The sequence below is a fragment of the Trypanosoma theileri genome, assembly GCF_002087225.1.
Source record: "Trypanosoma theileri isolate Edinburgh chromosome Unknown TM35_Tth_13_V1, whole genome shotgun sequence".
Lineage (NCBI taxonomy): Eukaryota > Euglenozoa > Kinetoplastea > Trypanosomatida > Trypanosomatidae > Trypanosoma > Trypanosoma theileri.
The window spans coordinates 99,833-116,208 of record NW_021639855.1 but is presented as its reverse complement, the minus strand read 5'-3'; the positions used below and the strand labels follow the sequence as shown (position 1 = coordinate 116,208).

The 16,376-nt window shown below is 37.7% G+C and overlaps 2 protein-coding genes across 2 annotated transcripts; both read left to right on the top strand.

The window, feature by feature from the left end:
- Positions 1-850: 850 nt before the first annotated feature.
- Positions 851-14,896, top strand: TM35_000131480 (dynein heavy chain; the record flags this gene model as incomplete). Its single annotated transcript, XM_029025364.1, has 1 exon — positions 851-14,896. One exon carries the CDS (start codon positions 851-853, stop codon positions 14,894-14,896), a length of 14,046 nt encoding a protein of 4,681 aa, XP_028883210.1.
- An 894-nt stretch (positions 14,897-15,790) lies between these two features.
- Positions 15,791-16,354, top strand: TM35_000131470 (uncharacterized protein; the record flags this gene model as incomplete). The annotated part of the gene is made up of 1 exon (XM_029025363.1): positions 15,791-16,354. The coding sequence occupies one exon, from the start codon at positions 15,791-15,793 to the stop codon at positions 16,352-16,354; it is 564 nt and encodes a 187-aa protein (XP_028883209.1).
- Positions 16,355-16,376: the final 22 nt, after the last annotated feature.

Here is a 16,376-nt window from a genome sequence, read left to right as displayed (position 1 = left end):
TCTCTCTCTCTCTGTTTTTCCTTTGTCAATGTTTCTCCTTTTTTTTATTATTATTATTGTCGTTTGCTCTCTTTTTGTTTATTTTATTTTATTTTTGTTTTTATTTATTATTATCTGTTGGGAAATTTTCTCAGGGGAACCTCATCCTCATAAGGAATGAGTATCTATTGGTCGTCCATATCCCCCTTTTTACTATTATTATGATTATCTTCAATTTTTTTTTTTTAGTTGTTCTTGTTTTCCTTCTTCCATATATATATATATATATATATGCTCTTGAATGAATTTATGCGTATGCCTTCTCTTTTCTTTCTATTCTTTATTTCTTTTTCTCTTCTCTTTTTCTCTTTTTTCTTATTTGTTTACTTTGGAAGGTTTTTTTTTGTTTGTTCTTATTTGGAGTATTTCTCTGTCTCTCTGTGTGGCCACGTTAGTGGTGCGGCAGCGAATCTCCCACGTCCTCTCCAATAACGCAGGAAAGGAAGAAAATAGAAAAGAACACAAAAAGAATAAAATAAAAAAAGAAAAAGAAAAAAAAAAGGAAGTTTGGTGGTCCATTAACTGATCGTGAAGAAAAGAAGGAAAAACAAAAAAAGAAAAACAGAGACGACCTTTTTTTTTTTTGCTTTTTGCAGAGAAACAAAGAAAGAAGGAGAATCAACGTGTGAAGTGAGAAGTAAAATTTGAATCCAATCAAAACCCAAACTCTTCACAGAGAAGAAGAAGAAGAAAAAGAAAAGAAAAAAAAAAAAAGGAATTTACTCTTTCTGAAAGAGAAGTGATTGAAAGAAAGAAAGAAAAAAAGAGAAAAAAGAGAAAAAAGAGAAAAAGAAAAAAAAAGCAAGAAATCATGGGAAGTCATGTGAAGTTTGATATGGTCAGTGAGAACATCATTCCAGAGAGTCACCCGGAGTGCACCGCATGGATGGTTCGTCGACTACAGGAGGAATTACAATGTGATGAGGCCGACATCAGCGGCAAACACTTACGCCTAATAAATGAATTCCTTGTCGGCGGTGATGAAATGCATGCGCTCTTCTGTTATTACCGCGGCTTTATGCAAGATGATCCTGCCGAGATGGAAGAGTTCGCCCCTTCACCAGGAAGTAAAAATGCCATTATGGTGGTGGAGCTTTGTATTGTGGATACCGTACCAGGTATTTCTAATCGTGAAGTGGCGGAGGGGATGTCTCTGGACTCCATGTACTTTTTAAGATTAGATCCCGATAAGTTAGTAGTGCCAGAGAATATTGATAGTTCCATTGCATGGGGTGTTTGTCGTGGGGGAAATCTACTGGAAAGCTTTCTTCGTACCCTTCACTATGTTATCACTCCAACACTATTAAACAATCGATGGCCCGATAGTATTGAAAAGGATGTTAACTCTTCTCTCTACCGCTTTATGGCCGCGATGACTGAAAATGTCAATCGACTGAAAGGCCGCACTGTACTGTATGTACCCAGTGATCTCACAGTTGGTGTGGGGATGAGTGAGGCCCATCATGATCGCGAATTGGTGCAGCGCTTTGAGGCTGCGGTAATTCACTGGACTCGACAAATTAAAGAAGTTGTGGGGGATAAAGATGCGGGACTCACAGGAGATGCGGCTGGACCACTGGAGGAAATTGCCTATTGGCGTTCACGTGCAAGAGATTTGGGAAATATTCGTGCCCAATTGAATCGTTCAGATGTTGCTGGTATTGTGGGAGTATTAAAAGAAGCCAAATCTTTTTATTATTTGGAACCTTTTTTAAACCTTCGTGCAGATATTGAAAAGGGTACGGAAGAAGCTTTTGATAATCTGCGATTTTTGAACACGCTGGTGGAGCCATGTACAAAGTTGTCAAAGGCTGAACCAAAGGAAATCCCAGCGTTGATTCCTGATGTACTTATTCATGCGCAGTTAATTCTTATTTACTCTAAGAGTTATAAAAAGGAACGCTTTTTCCGTCTTCTTCGATTGATATCTAATGAAATTATTTACCGTTGTAGTCAAAAGATTGACGTCCCGGCTATTCTTAACGGTGATGTTACGGATAGTATGGTGGCATTACAATACAGTGTTGCGGCAGGTGAAGCTTGGATTAAAGAATGTCACAAAATGCTTATGGCTACACGCAAACGATTTAAAATGGAAAAGGGTGAAAAACTTGACGTGGATGATTCTTTCTTAAATGAAATTGATGGTTTTGTTCGTCATCGTTGTCAGAACTTATATGAAATTTGTAAAGCTCAATTACAATTTGGATTTAAAGGATTCCGTCAAGAACAGCCACGTGGTTCAGAGCGTAGTAATACTGGTCGACACACCCGTACATCCCACAGTATTTCAGTGACTGATAAACACAATATGAGTGAAATTAGTTATGGAGCCCCTATTGAAGTGAAAGAGTTAGATTTAAAGGTTGTGCCTGTAAATGAACTCTTTGCTGGGCGATTACCCATATTTAGTGGTAGTAAAGGACCAGAAATTGAATCCCAATTGTTAGATATTCAACGAGCTTTTAAAGGAAAAATGGAAATGCTTCGTCGTCTTGATTATGATATTTTAGATGTGAAATCTACTCGTTGGGTGGATGATTTCCGTGCTTTAAAAGTAGATATTGATAACCTTTCCATGATGCTACAACAAATCATTACAGCCGCTTTTGATAGTATCAGTACAACGGAAATGGGAGCGGAATATATTGAAGCTTTTTATCTTATTGCAGAGAGTGAGGAACTTTTATTACAATTGGATCGTTGTAAAGATAGAGTTTTTCGTCTCTTGGGAGAAAATGTTTCTATGGTTCAGGGAATGTTACAACGTTACTTTAATAAAGATCCACCTGTTTTCTATTTACATCCACCTTATGCAGGTCATGCAATTTGGGCAGAGAATAATGCCTATATGTTGGATAGTAGTTCCACTGCGTTAAGACATTGTTATTACTTGCGGGATTCACCAGAGTCTTCTGATATTATGATGCTTTTTGATCGTCTTGAACGATCTTTACGAGATTCTATGCGGCAACAATACACGGATTGGAAAGCTGGACTTCCATCTAATCCAAGTGAATATCTTGATCGTTTTCTTATTACTAAACGTCCAAGTGCGGCAAAATATGGACCTGCTTTATTTGATGTGAACTTTTCACATGATTTACTCTTATTATTTGCAGAGGCACGTTATTGGCAAAGTATTGGAGAAGTCATTCCACCTAATATTATGGATATTGTCTCTAAAGAGGAAAGATTACGTATTTTTAGAGAAAATGTAGCCATAGCTGTTCGAGCACATAATAATGTGATTCTTTCCCTTACAAAAGAAGAATGTCGTCTCTTTGCATTACGTTTGAGTTTCTTGGAAAGTAAATATATGCCGGGAATGACACGATTATGGTGGAATTCTCAAGGTATTGTGGAATACTTTGTAAGAGAATGTCGTCAACAAGCTGAACGTGTACAGAATATAGTGGATGAGTTTAAATACGGTATTGAATATGTAGATCATCATTGTAAAGCCATAGCCGATACAGTGGTGGTTATTTTTGAAAAGAAGAAAGTATACTCTATTGAAGGTTTTGTAGAAAAACAAAGACATCATCGTGAAGGGATTTTAGAAAAATTACAAACTATTCATCATCGTTTAGTACAAAAATTGTATGATTTACTAAATTACTTCCGTGATGATTACGTGGAGGATGAGTCTGTGCGATCGGAGTGGCATCGTTACGTTGCGAAGGTGGAACTGAAAGTAGAAGAGGCTTTACGAACAATGGTTAAACGAACTCTGCAGACCGTAGAAAGAGCCCTTCCACTTGAACCTTCTGAAGATCGCATGGAAGAGAAGGTATTTAAACTAGATGTAGTAATTACAGTAGCCACAGATACCAAACCTCATATTGAATCCGTACCATCTGTAAAGGAATTGGGATATCAAGTGAATGGAATTTGTAAAGATATTATTGGAATTGTGAAACATATTCCACGATTGGAGGAATCCTTAAAAGCATGTGTGGCAAAGGAAACACCAGAAGAAAATGAAATCTTAAAACGTGTCCCATTAGAATATATTAATCCTAATGAAGATAGTGTGGCTTTACGAGGTTCTTACTTTGAATATATGACCAGTGAACAAGATGCTATTCAATGTTTACGCCGTATACGTGAATCCTTTGATGCTGTGGAAGAGAAAGTACGGGATAAGTTAAGTCAAACTTGGCAACTTCATCAATCTGGAACTACTGATAGTCTATGGACAACACAGAAACAAGATCGTCGTATTAAACAAGGATGGCGATTGGAGGATTATCGTATTCACATGGATCATGTCGCCCAAAGACGTGAAGGAATAAATAAACAAGAAACTTTTTCAGATGTTCTTTTTCTACAATTAGACTTTACAAAGATGAAGGAGAGTTTCCGTGTACAGTGTCAATTAGTGATTAAACATTATCATAGCCTTTTATACGCCGATGCGAAAGAGGAGATGGATCGTATTTATAATAACTTTACCACCACTGTACAAATGCTTACGAAAGAACCACAAACTCTTGATGAACTTGGTGATCAAATTAAAAAATGTGCTTCTGCGTTTGAAGGACTTACTGATATTTCTGCAAAATTTGGTCCTATTGCCGATACTTTTAAACTTATTACAAATGATCTTTACAATCATGGTAATGTGGATCCAGAGGATGTTCATCGTTGTGAAGGATTACCAGCTGCCTTTGATGAGTACTCGGATCAACTGTTAAAAGCACGACAATTGCTTGCCAAATATAAGGAACAATTCCGAAATGATTTGGAAACCGATTTACGTTCTCTGGTCTCTAACTCTTATGCTTTACGGCAAAAAGTGCAGGATGAAGGTCCACGTTCATATGCCTTTTCTACGGCGAATGCCTTTGCACAGATTGGTGTACTCGAACGTCGGGCCAAGGAATTACGAGAGACGGAGTTAAGTCTTAAACAAGGTATTGATATCTTTCATTTGGATAAACCCTCATTAGATGATTTAACCGCTGCGGAAACAGAACTTAAAGTTTTACGTACAATTTGGACATTATGTGATGAATGGCGTACACAAAGTCGTTTATGGCGTACAATGTACTTTATGAAACTTAATAGTGAAGAGATGTTAGATGTTTCTGAGCGTATTCGAAAAGATGTTTTACGTTTACGTGTGGAACTTCAACATACAGATGTTTGGGTAAAATTAAAGGAAGAAGTAGAATTAATGAAACGTCTTTTACCAATTGTAGATGATCTTCGTACACCTGCTATTCGTCCTCGTCATTGGGAATTTCTTAAGGTTCAATTAGATGCCAATTTTGATATTGAAGATGAGAAATTTTGTTTAAATGATTTAATGAAAGCACGTGTGGAAGCCCATGCGGAGTTTGTATCAAATTTGGCTACTTCTGCCCGTGAGGAAATGAAGATTGAGATGGATTTAGAAAAGATCCGTACCTTCTGGGAAGAGGCCACTTTCACTATTGAACCTCATCAAGGTTATCATAAGATTACAGGTGTGGATGATATTAATAATGTACTCGCTGAACATTTGGCAATGTTAAGTACAATGAAAATGTCACGTTTTGTGGATAGTTTCCGTTCAAAAGTGGTGAACTGGGAACAGACATTATCTATGGCAACTGATACTATTGAGGCATTATTAACCGTTCAAACAAAATGGATGTATCTTGAAAATATCTTTATTGGAAGTGAAGATATTAAACGTAAACTTGCAGCGGAATCTAAGAAATTTGATAGTGTTCATTCACAATGGCTTTCTATTATTTCACGTCTTATCAATGATCCAAATGTGGTTCGTGGAACTAGACGAGATGGTCTTATGGATCAATTAAATGGAATGAATAATGATCTTGAAATGATTCAAAAGAGTCTTGAAGGGTTTCTTGAAGATCGTCGTCGTGTATTCCCACGTTTTTACTTTTTATCTAATGATGATTTACTTGAAATTCTTGGCCATACAAAAGAACCCGCAAAAGTACAACCTCATTTACGAAAGTGTTTTGAAGGATTATATCAATTATCTCTTAAAACGGTTCGACAGAAGATCACAGCGGAGGGAATGTCCTCTGCAGATGGAGAATCCGTTCCTTTTATTCCCGCCGTGCAGGTGGAAGGATTACCGGTGGAATCATGGCTACGACGTGTGGAGATGAAAATGCGAGAAACTATGCAAAAACGTATTAACGCTACTTTAGATGATTTACAAAAGAATGTTTTTGACTCTGCGAAACCTATTTCTCGTGATAAATTGAAAGCTTGGGTGGAACGTAATGAAGGACAATCTCTTATTACGGCAGCTTGTATTAATTGGACGTTTTTAACAGAACTTGCCATTATGGAATATGGAGATTTACACGCTGGTGGACTTTCTCTACAACGTCGTAAAGCTTCTCCATTATATAAGGTATATAAAAGATGGAAAGGTATTATTAAAAAGTATTGTCAATTAGTTCGTCAACCACAAAGTCGTATGCAACGAAATAAACTTGTGGCTCTTATTACGATTGAAGTTCATTCCCGTGATATTCTTCGACAATTACTCGCTACACGAGTTCATCAAGAAGATGATTTTGAATGGTCTCGACAACTTCGTTTTTACAAGGAAGATGATGATACCGCCGAACGTCCACAAGATGCTCCTAAAGTTTGTATTGTTCGACAAACTTCTGCTACAGTTCGGTATGATTATGAATATTTAGGCAATAGTGGACGACTTGTTGTAACTGGATTAACCGATCGTGCTTATATGACCTTAACAACAGCTCTTCAATTACATCGTGGTGGTCTTCCACAAGGACCTGCAGGTACGGGTAAAACAGAAACTGTAAAAGATCTTGGAAAAGGAATTGGTAAATATGTGATGGTGTTTAACTGTTCAGATGGTCTTGATTATAAATCGGTTGGTCGTATGTTAAGTGGTATTGCTCAAACAGGTTCATGGTCTTGTTTTGATGAGTTTAATCGTATTGAGGTAGAGGTGTTATCTGTTGTGGCCCAACAAATTTTATCTATTCTCTCTGCCGTTGCTGAACGTAAAAGTCGTTTCCTTTTTGAAGGATCTGATATTCCACTTAATATGAATTGTGGTCTCTTTGTTACGATGAATCCTGGCTACGCTGGACGTTCAGAATTACCAGATAATCTCAAGGCCTTATTACGACCTATATCTATGATGGTACCAGATTTTGCTCTTATTTGTGAGATTACACTACTTTCAGAAGGATTTGAGGAATCTGAAATACTCTCTAAGAAGGTATCAATTCTGTATGAATTAATGGAGAAACAACTTTCTAAACAGGATCATTATGATTTCTCACTTCGTAATATTAAAGCTGTACTTGTACAAGCAGGAAATTTAAAACGTGAAAACTTCCCAGGTACAGAATCTCAACTTTGTCTTAAGGCTATGAGTGATATGAATTTACCAAAGTTTGTAAAGGAAGATGTTCCCTTATTCCTTGGTATGTTAAGTGATTTATTCCCTGGTGTTGTACCAGAAGAAAGTGGTTTGGATAATCTTCGATCAGCTGCAGAGGAAGAACTGAAAGAAGAAGGTCTTGAAGTAAATGAACATATTGTTATTAAAAGTCTTCAATTATGGGATACTTTACGTACACGTCATGGTGTCATGGTGGTTGGTCAAACAGGATCTGGTAAAACCGTCACTTGGCGTAATTTAAGTGGAGCATTACGTCGATTAAAGGAAAAGAATTGTGAACCTGGTTTATATGAACCCGTACGAGTTTCTTTACTAAATCCTAAATCCGTTACAATGGATGAACTCTATGGTAGTTATAATCAAGCAACACGAGAATGGAAAGATGGTATTCTCTCAGATATTATGCGGCAAATATGTAGAGATGTAACAGATCCAACCTATAAATGGATGTTATTTGATGGTCCTGTAGATACTCTTTGGATTGAATCTATGAATACCGTTTTGGATGATAATAAGATGTTAACTCTAAACTCTGGTGAACGTATTACACTAAATCCTACTGTTCGTATGTTATTTGAAGTTCAAGATCTTTCACAGGCTTCACCGGCTACTGTTTCCCGTTGTGGTATGGTTTACTTTAGTGTAGCGGATCTTGGTTGGAAACCGTTTTTAAAAACGTGGTTAAAATCTCGATGGAATTTTGAAATTGCGATGGGTGCCCCTCGTCCAGATGATACGATTCAAGAATTGGAAGAATTTTGTAAAACCACCTTAACGGGTGTGTTAGAGTATCGTCAAGCGGAATGTGTGGAATTATTCCCTACATCTACATTAAGTGTTGTTCGTTCTTTTACTCGCATGTTTGATGCTCTTGCGAATGTAGATGCCGCTCCTTGTGTGCCTGGTGGGACTACTTACGCCACTTCACACGCTGGTGAGAATTATTTACCGCAATTACGAATAATGGCAACTTTCTGTCTTATGTGGTCTGCTGGTGGTTCTCTAACAGTGGAATCTCGTCAAAAACTAGATGCGTATATGCGAGAATTGGATTCTTCTTTTCCATCTACAGAAACGATTTTTGAATACTATCCAGATCTTGCCTCTTTACAATGGAAGAATTGGGAAGATCATGTGGATTTGCAAAAACCATTTTCTCCTCCACCAGGTACACCCTATCATAGACAAATTGTCCCAACTGTGGATACGGTTCGTTATCAATATATTGTAGGAGAACTGGTACGTAGTCAAGTTCAATTGGTGTTGGTTGGAAATACAGGAACAGGAAAGTCTTTAATTGCCCGACAAGTAATGCGTGCCTTAAATAATGATACTTATGTTACGACACAATTAAACTTTTCTGCTCAAACTACTGCTAAAAATGTACAAGATATTATTGAAGGACGTATGGAGCATAAATCTAAAAAGGTTTGTTGTCCTCCAGGTGGACGTCGTATGATTTGTCTTGTAGAAGATCTTAATATGCCTGCTAAAGAAAAGTTTGGAGCTCAACCACCTTTGGAATTACTTCGTCAATGGATTGATAATGGTTTCTGGTATGATCGTAATACAAGATCTCGTCGACAAGTAAATGATATGCAACTTCTTTGTTGTATGACCTATGGAAGACCTGATATTACACCACGTTTAATGACCAAATTAAATGTATTTAATATTACTTTCCCTGCAGAGTCTGTCATTACGAAAATATTTACCGCCATTCTTTCTCATCGTCTTGAAAAATACCCTGAACTTCATAAAATGGTGGATGCTCTTGTAAAAGCTACAATACAAACATATCAACGTGTTTCCAGAGATTTACTTCCTATTCCAAGTAAATCACATTATCTATTTAACTTGCGTGATCTCAGTAAAGTATTTCAAGGCATTTATGGTTGTTATATGGAAGGTTTACAATGTAAAGAACATATGGTGGCCCTTTGGGCTCATGAATGTTTACGTGTCTTCTCTGATCGTATGAATGATCCTAACGATAAACAATGGTTCCGAAATATTATTTATGATAAACTAGCAAATGTATTTCAAACCAAGTGGAGTAATATTATGCGTTCCCGATCTCGTGAGGCCCGTTCTCAACCCGTGAATGAACATGAGAATCCCCTTTTTGTAGACTTCTGGGATGGTGAATATGATGAGATGGCGAAGTATCGTCTGGTGCCAAGTATGGAAGCCCTGCGAGAGAAAGTGGAAGAAGGCCTTGAACTTTACAATGGCGAACCGGGCGCACGGCAAATGCAACTCGTCTTTTTCACAGACGCTCTTGAACATCTCTGTCGTATTCATCGTATTATTCGACAACCTCGTGGAAATGCTCTTTTGGTTGGACTTGGTGGAAGTGGTCGATATTCACTTACTCGACTGGCTAGTTATCTCGCAGGATATGGTATTTTCTCTATTGAGATTCATAAAAAGTATGATTCGGATCGATTTCATGATGATTTACGGGCCTTATATAAGGCATGTGGTTTAAAAATGCAGCAAAAGGTATTTTACTTTTCAGATAATCAAATTATGCAACCATCATTCTTGGAAGATCTTAATAATATGCTTTCCACAGGAGAAGTTCCAAATTTATTCCCAAAGGATGAATTACAGAATATACGAGATACTGTTTACAAAGAGGCTATTGAGAGTGGATGTCGAGATACCACAGATGAAATGTATAATTTCTTTATTGACCGTGCACGTGTGAATTTACATCTTGTTGTTGCCATGTCTCCCGCACATAAACTCTTCCGAACTCGTTTAAGACAATTCCCTGCATTAGTCTCTTGTACTTCTATTGATTGGTTTGTGGAATGGCCAAATGAGGCTCTTCGTGAAGTGGGTCTTCGTTATCTTGAAGAGACACGTGAGAATAATGAAAATGATGAAGACTTATCACTCATTGCAGATGTATTTGTTCACATGCATGATACTACGAGTAGCACTTCTGTAGAAATGTTAGAACAAATTCATCGTTATAATTATGTAACTCCTTCATCTTATTTAGATTTGGTTCGTGGTTTCCGAAAGATGCTTTCACAGAAACGAGATGATATTCTTGAGCAGCGTGATAAACTTTCTAATGGTATGGCTAAATTAGAGGAAACTAAATTAGCTGTTGGAAAAATGACAGAAGAACTAAAAGTTCAGGATGCGAAATTACAAGAGAAAACACAAGAAGTGAATCGGGCAACAGAGAGTATTCAAGTTCAACAACAAAATGCCGAAGAACAACAAAGTATGCTCGCTGCAGAAAAGGTTAAAATTGAACAATCCAAACGTTCTGCATTAGCTGATCAAGCAGAAGCACAGGCAGATTTGGATCGTGCAATGCCAACACTTCTGGAAGCTCAAGCCGCATTAGATAAATTAGATAAGAATGATATTAATGAAATTAAATCTTATAAAACTCCTGCTGCGATGATTCGAACTGTGATGGAAGCTGTACAGACAACTCTACGTAGAAAACTTGACTGGGATGAAGCGAAGAAATCTTTAAGTGAACCTAAATTTATTGATATGTTAAAACATTATCATGAAAATAATGATATGACAGATCAAAGATTATTAGATAAGATTGAAAAATATGTAAAACGTCCAGATTTTACACCTGCGGCTGCTAGTGCGGTATCCAAAGCTGCAGGTGGACTTTGTCAATGGGTTATTGCTATTCATAAGTATGGAAATATTTATAAAGAGGTTCATCCTAAAATCTTAAAGAATGAAAATGCCCAACAAAAGGTTCGAGCCCAAGAGGAAATGTTACGACAAAAGGAAGATAAACTTCAACGTATTATGAATGAGGTAAAAGAATTAGAATTGGCTTTACAATCCAATATTGATGAAAAAACACGTTTAATGGCAGAAGCAAAAGAAACACAAATGAAATTAAATCGTGCTCGTATTATTGTAGATGGTCTTGAAGGAGAACGTGATCGTTGGATTGAGTCTATTGCCCGATATGAAGCTGCTCTTGGAAATCTTATTGGGGATACTTTGTTAGTTTGTGGTTTTCTCTGCTACTCCGGTGCCTTCACGGCGGATTACCGTCAGAAACTGTGGCTTAGTTGGATTAAAGAAATTAAAAGATTACAAATCCCCATGACGAAGAACTTTGACTTTGTAGACTTTCTTGTGGATCCAACAGAAGTACGTGATTGGCAACAGGCTGGACTTCCTGGTGATGATTTCAGTAGAGAGAATGGAGCTGTGGTGATGCGGGGAACTCGATGGCCGTTGATGATTGATCCTCAATTACAAGCCATTAAATGGATTAAACGAATGGAAAAAGATAGTGGATTAAAAGTAATTGATCAGAAACAAGCAGATTTTCAAAAAACAGTAGAATATGCGGTACAATTTGGTTGTCCATTACTTTTACAAGATATACTAGAGGAGATTGATCCACTTTTGGATTCTGTGATTTCTAAAGCTATTGTTCGAAAAGGAAATAAATCCATGATGAAAATTGGAGATAATTATGTGGAATATAATGAGAGTTTTAAATTATATATTACAACTCGTTTATCTAATCCACATTATACACCAGAGACTTGTACACGAGTATGTTTACTTAATTTTGCGGTCCGAGAAACTGGATTAGAAGAACAATTACTTAAAATTGTTGTGGAAAAGGAGAAACCAGAATTAGAACGTGATAATGAACAACTTATTTTGGATACAGCAGCAGCAAAGAAGGAAACCAAACGTTTAGAAGATGAAATTTTAAATCTTCTTTCTACTTCACAAGTATCATTATTAGAAAATCAAAAACTTGTAGATACCTTACAATCTGCTAAAGTTATTGCCTCTAATATTAAACAACAATTAAAAGAAGCTGAAATTACAGCTGAAAAGATTCAAAGTGCACGTGAACAATATCGTGAATGTGCCCGACGAGCATCTATTCTATTCTTTGTATTAGCAGATCTTGGTTCTATTGATGCTATGTATCAATTCGCATTGGATTCTTATATTATATTATTTCAAGGAAGTATTAAACGTTCTGCGGAAAAAATTATTACCCATTCACTTGAAGAACGAGTGAAAACATTAAATGATTGGCATACAAATGCTGTATATGCAAATACTTGTCGTGGATTATTTGAAAAACATAAATTACTTTTTGCTTTCCATATGACAATGCGTATTTTACAAGCAGAGGGACATGTAAACTTGGAAGAATATGTATTCCTTATGCGAGGAGGACAAGTTTTAGATAAACAAGGACGTTTACCAAATCCTGCACCTTCTTGGTTATCTGAACGGGCTTGGAGTCATATTCTTGAACTTGATAAACTTACTAATTTTCATGGAGTTGCCGCTTCTTTTGAACAGGCTCAGGAATCATGGCATCATTGGTTTTTACAGGAAAATCCAGAAAATACAGAATTACCAGATGAATGGCAAACTCGTACTGCAGATAATTATATTCAACGAATGATTTTTGTACGTTGTCTTCGTTTAGATCGTGTTGTTTTTATGGTATATGAATTTATTGAAAATCAACTTGGTGCACAATTTGTGGATCCACCTCCATTTAATTTAAAAGATACTTATGAAGAGAGTGCGAATGTGATTCCTCTTGTTTTTGTACTTTCACCTGGTGTGGATCCAACCAATCAATTATTAACATTAGCCCAACGTGAAGGACGACATCTTAAGACCTTGGCACTTGGTCAAGGTCAAGGTGATAATGCGAAACGGGCTATTCAGGAATGTGCTCAAACCGGTGGATGGGTATTTTTGGCAAATTGTCATCTTATGGTATCTTGGTTAGTAGAGTTGGAAAAGATTATTGAAGATTTAGCAGAACAACGTCCACATGCCGATTTCCGTTTATGGCTTAGTTCTGTACCAACTCCACAATTCCCTATTGGTATTCTACAAAAAGCTATTAAGATGACAACAGAACCACCAACAGGTATTAAATCTAATATGCTTCGTCTCTATAATCAATTTTCTGAAGAACAATTTACAGAGCATGCTGGTTCTAATCCACAGTTTTACCGCAGTTTATTATTTTCACTTTGTTTCTTCCACTCTGTCTTATTGGAAAGACGAAAGTTTGGAAATCTTGGTTATAATGTGGTATATGATTTTACCACCTCTGATTTTGAGGTATCGGAGAATATTATCACTTTATATATTGGTAAAATGCCATCTGATAGGGTTGAAGATATTCCTTTTGTTACAATTCGTTATTTAATTGCAGAAGCTTCCTATGGTGGACGTGTCACAGATGATTGGGATCGTCGAGTATTAAAGACATATATTGAACAATTTATGTGTGAGAAGATAGTAACAGAAGAACGTTATCCACTTTCCGCAGCTGCAGAATATTATATTCCAGCTGAAGCCACTACATTACAATCCTATAAGGATGAATGTATGCAATTACCCATTACAGATCCACCAGAGGCTTTTGGTCAACATGCGAATGCCGATATTGCCAGTCGTGTGGCAGAGTCTACAATGCTTTTGGAGAATCTTATTAGTGTTAATACCACACTTGCACGTAGTGGAGGTTCAAGTGCAAGTTCTGCTAAAGTGGTATCGGAAGAATCCCGTTGTCTTGAAATTCTCGCTTCCCTTGAAGAACCAAGTAAGGCGGCTATTCCTGCACTTATTGACTATGATGCGGTGTATGAATCTGTAAAGGAAGATACCAATAATGCTTTGAATACATGTCTATTACAAGAGATTCAACGATATAATGTACTTCTTCGTAAAATTATTGCCCAAAAGAAGGAACTTCGCCGTGCGGTAAAAGGTGAAGTCGTGATGAGTGATGAATTGGAAAGTGTCTTCAATGCTCTTCTCCTTGGACGTGTCCCACCACCATGGACAAGTGCCTATCCAAGTATTAAACCACTGGCAAGTTGGTCTGTAGATCTTGTGGAGCGAATAGAGCAGATGAAGCAATGGGGACAACGTGTACCAAATGTATTTTGGCTCTCCGGCTTCACATATCCCACAGGCTTTCTTAAGAGTCTTCAACAGCAACAGGCAAGACATGATCATATCTCTATTGATCAATACACATGGGAGTTTACAGTATTACCAAGTGAGGAACGTACAATTGTCCATCGTGCGAAAAAAGGTGCTTATGTGCGGGGTATATTCCTCGAAGGGGCGGGTTGGAATGCGGAGACCCACACACTCTGCGAACCCCGTCCATTAGAGTTAATTGTCCCGATGCCCATCATTCACTTTAAACCTCGACTGCGTGGGGCGAAGAGCGGAGAGGCCGCCGCTGCTGCAGGAGCCGCTGGAAGTGTGTATGAGTGTCCACTCTATATGTATCCCGTGCGTACAGGCACTCGTGAGCGGCCGTCGTTTGTGGTCGCCGTCGATCTCGACCCCGGCGAGGCGGAACCACAACACTACACAAAACGTGGAACAGCACTTTTGCTCTCCACAGATGAATAGAAGTAAAGAAAAAGAAAAAGAAAGAGAAAAAAAAAGAAAAAGAAAAGAAAAGAAAGGGTATGTTTGTGTGTGTGTGTTAGCTAGGTGTATGTTTGGGGTGTGGCGGAGGGATGGAAGTGAAGAAAACTACGGTAGAAATGAGAGGTATAGATCTAAGGTGTGTTGTTCTCCTCCCTCTCTTTTTCTGTCTTTTTCTCTATACACACAGAGAGAGAAAGAGAGGAAAAGAGAGAGAGAAAAAAAAAAAAAAAAAAAAAAACGCACATCCATACATTCCCTACCCCTTCCTACTATACACAAAATACGAACAATGCAAAAAAAAAAAAAAAAAAGCAATTGATTCTGTATTCACACCTGGCACATCATGTATGATAAAGAGACAGAGCGAGAAAAAGAAGAGAGAATGAATAGAAAAAAAAAAAAAACAACGAAAACAAACAAAAAAGAACGAACAGCAAAACATTAACTCTATGTAAGTAGCTGCAAGAGTCATTATTCTTAAAACTCTTCAATGGATGTATACTTCAAATCTCTTCTTATTCGTACGATTATCTTGGATAGTATTTGAAACCAAATTTTCTTCTTTTACCAATCTAACTCATATATGGTGTGAATGCTGCAGTACAAGGAGAAAATATATAAGTAATGATATTTAACCTTTTTTTATATATATTTATTTATTTCTTTTACTTTTTTTTTCTTTATTTTCTTTCTTTCTTTCTTTAGGACAGTTGCGTAGTTTTTTTTGTTGTTCTCTCACTCTATTCAGAGGGGTGGTATAAACTAAAACAAAACTAAAAAAAAAAAAAAAAGAAGACGGGAATTATCTGATATCGAAACATCAAAAGAAATAGAATAATAATAATAACAAATTAGAGTAAAAAAAAAAAAAAAATGCCTAACTGGGGAGCAGAAGAAAAACGCGTTACCAATAGCAAAGAGCTACGTGATGTGGATATGTATGTATATACACTTCCTGCCGGACTTTTGGGTACTTTTATTGGTCGAGCCCTCCGTTTCCGTGTGGGGAGCTTTGCCTACACCGTCAGCACAAAAGACCGCGCGCTTAAATCTGTGGAAGTGGACGCGGACTCTCTGCAGCCGCAGTGTGAAGTTGACCGCCGTAAGTTTGAGCGGGTTGGATTGACCGCCTCCGAGATGGAGCGTGTGGCCCGGCGGACCAGCAGTTATGTACTGAACGCCGCCAGCTTTCCCCGCATTGTCTACACCGTGGAGCAGCAAAGTGAGGAGGATATTGCGGGAAAACTGCAGTTGCGAGGGGAAACACATCCGGTGCAGTGCAGTAAAGTAGTGGAGGGGCCGGAGCTCATTGTGCGGTGTCCAATCGACACACGACTCTTTCATGTTCCGTTGTACTCGCAGTTGTTTGGATTGCTGAGTGTTTCACCACACGTGGAGGTGGAGACACGGGTTCCACTAAAGGTACTGAGATTGTGAGAGAGAGAGAGAGAGAGAGAGA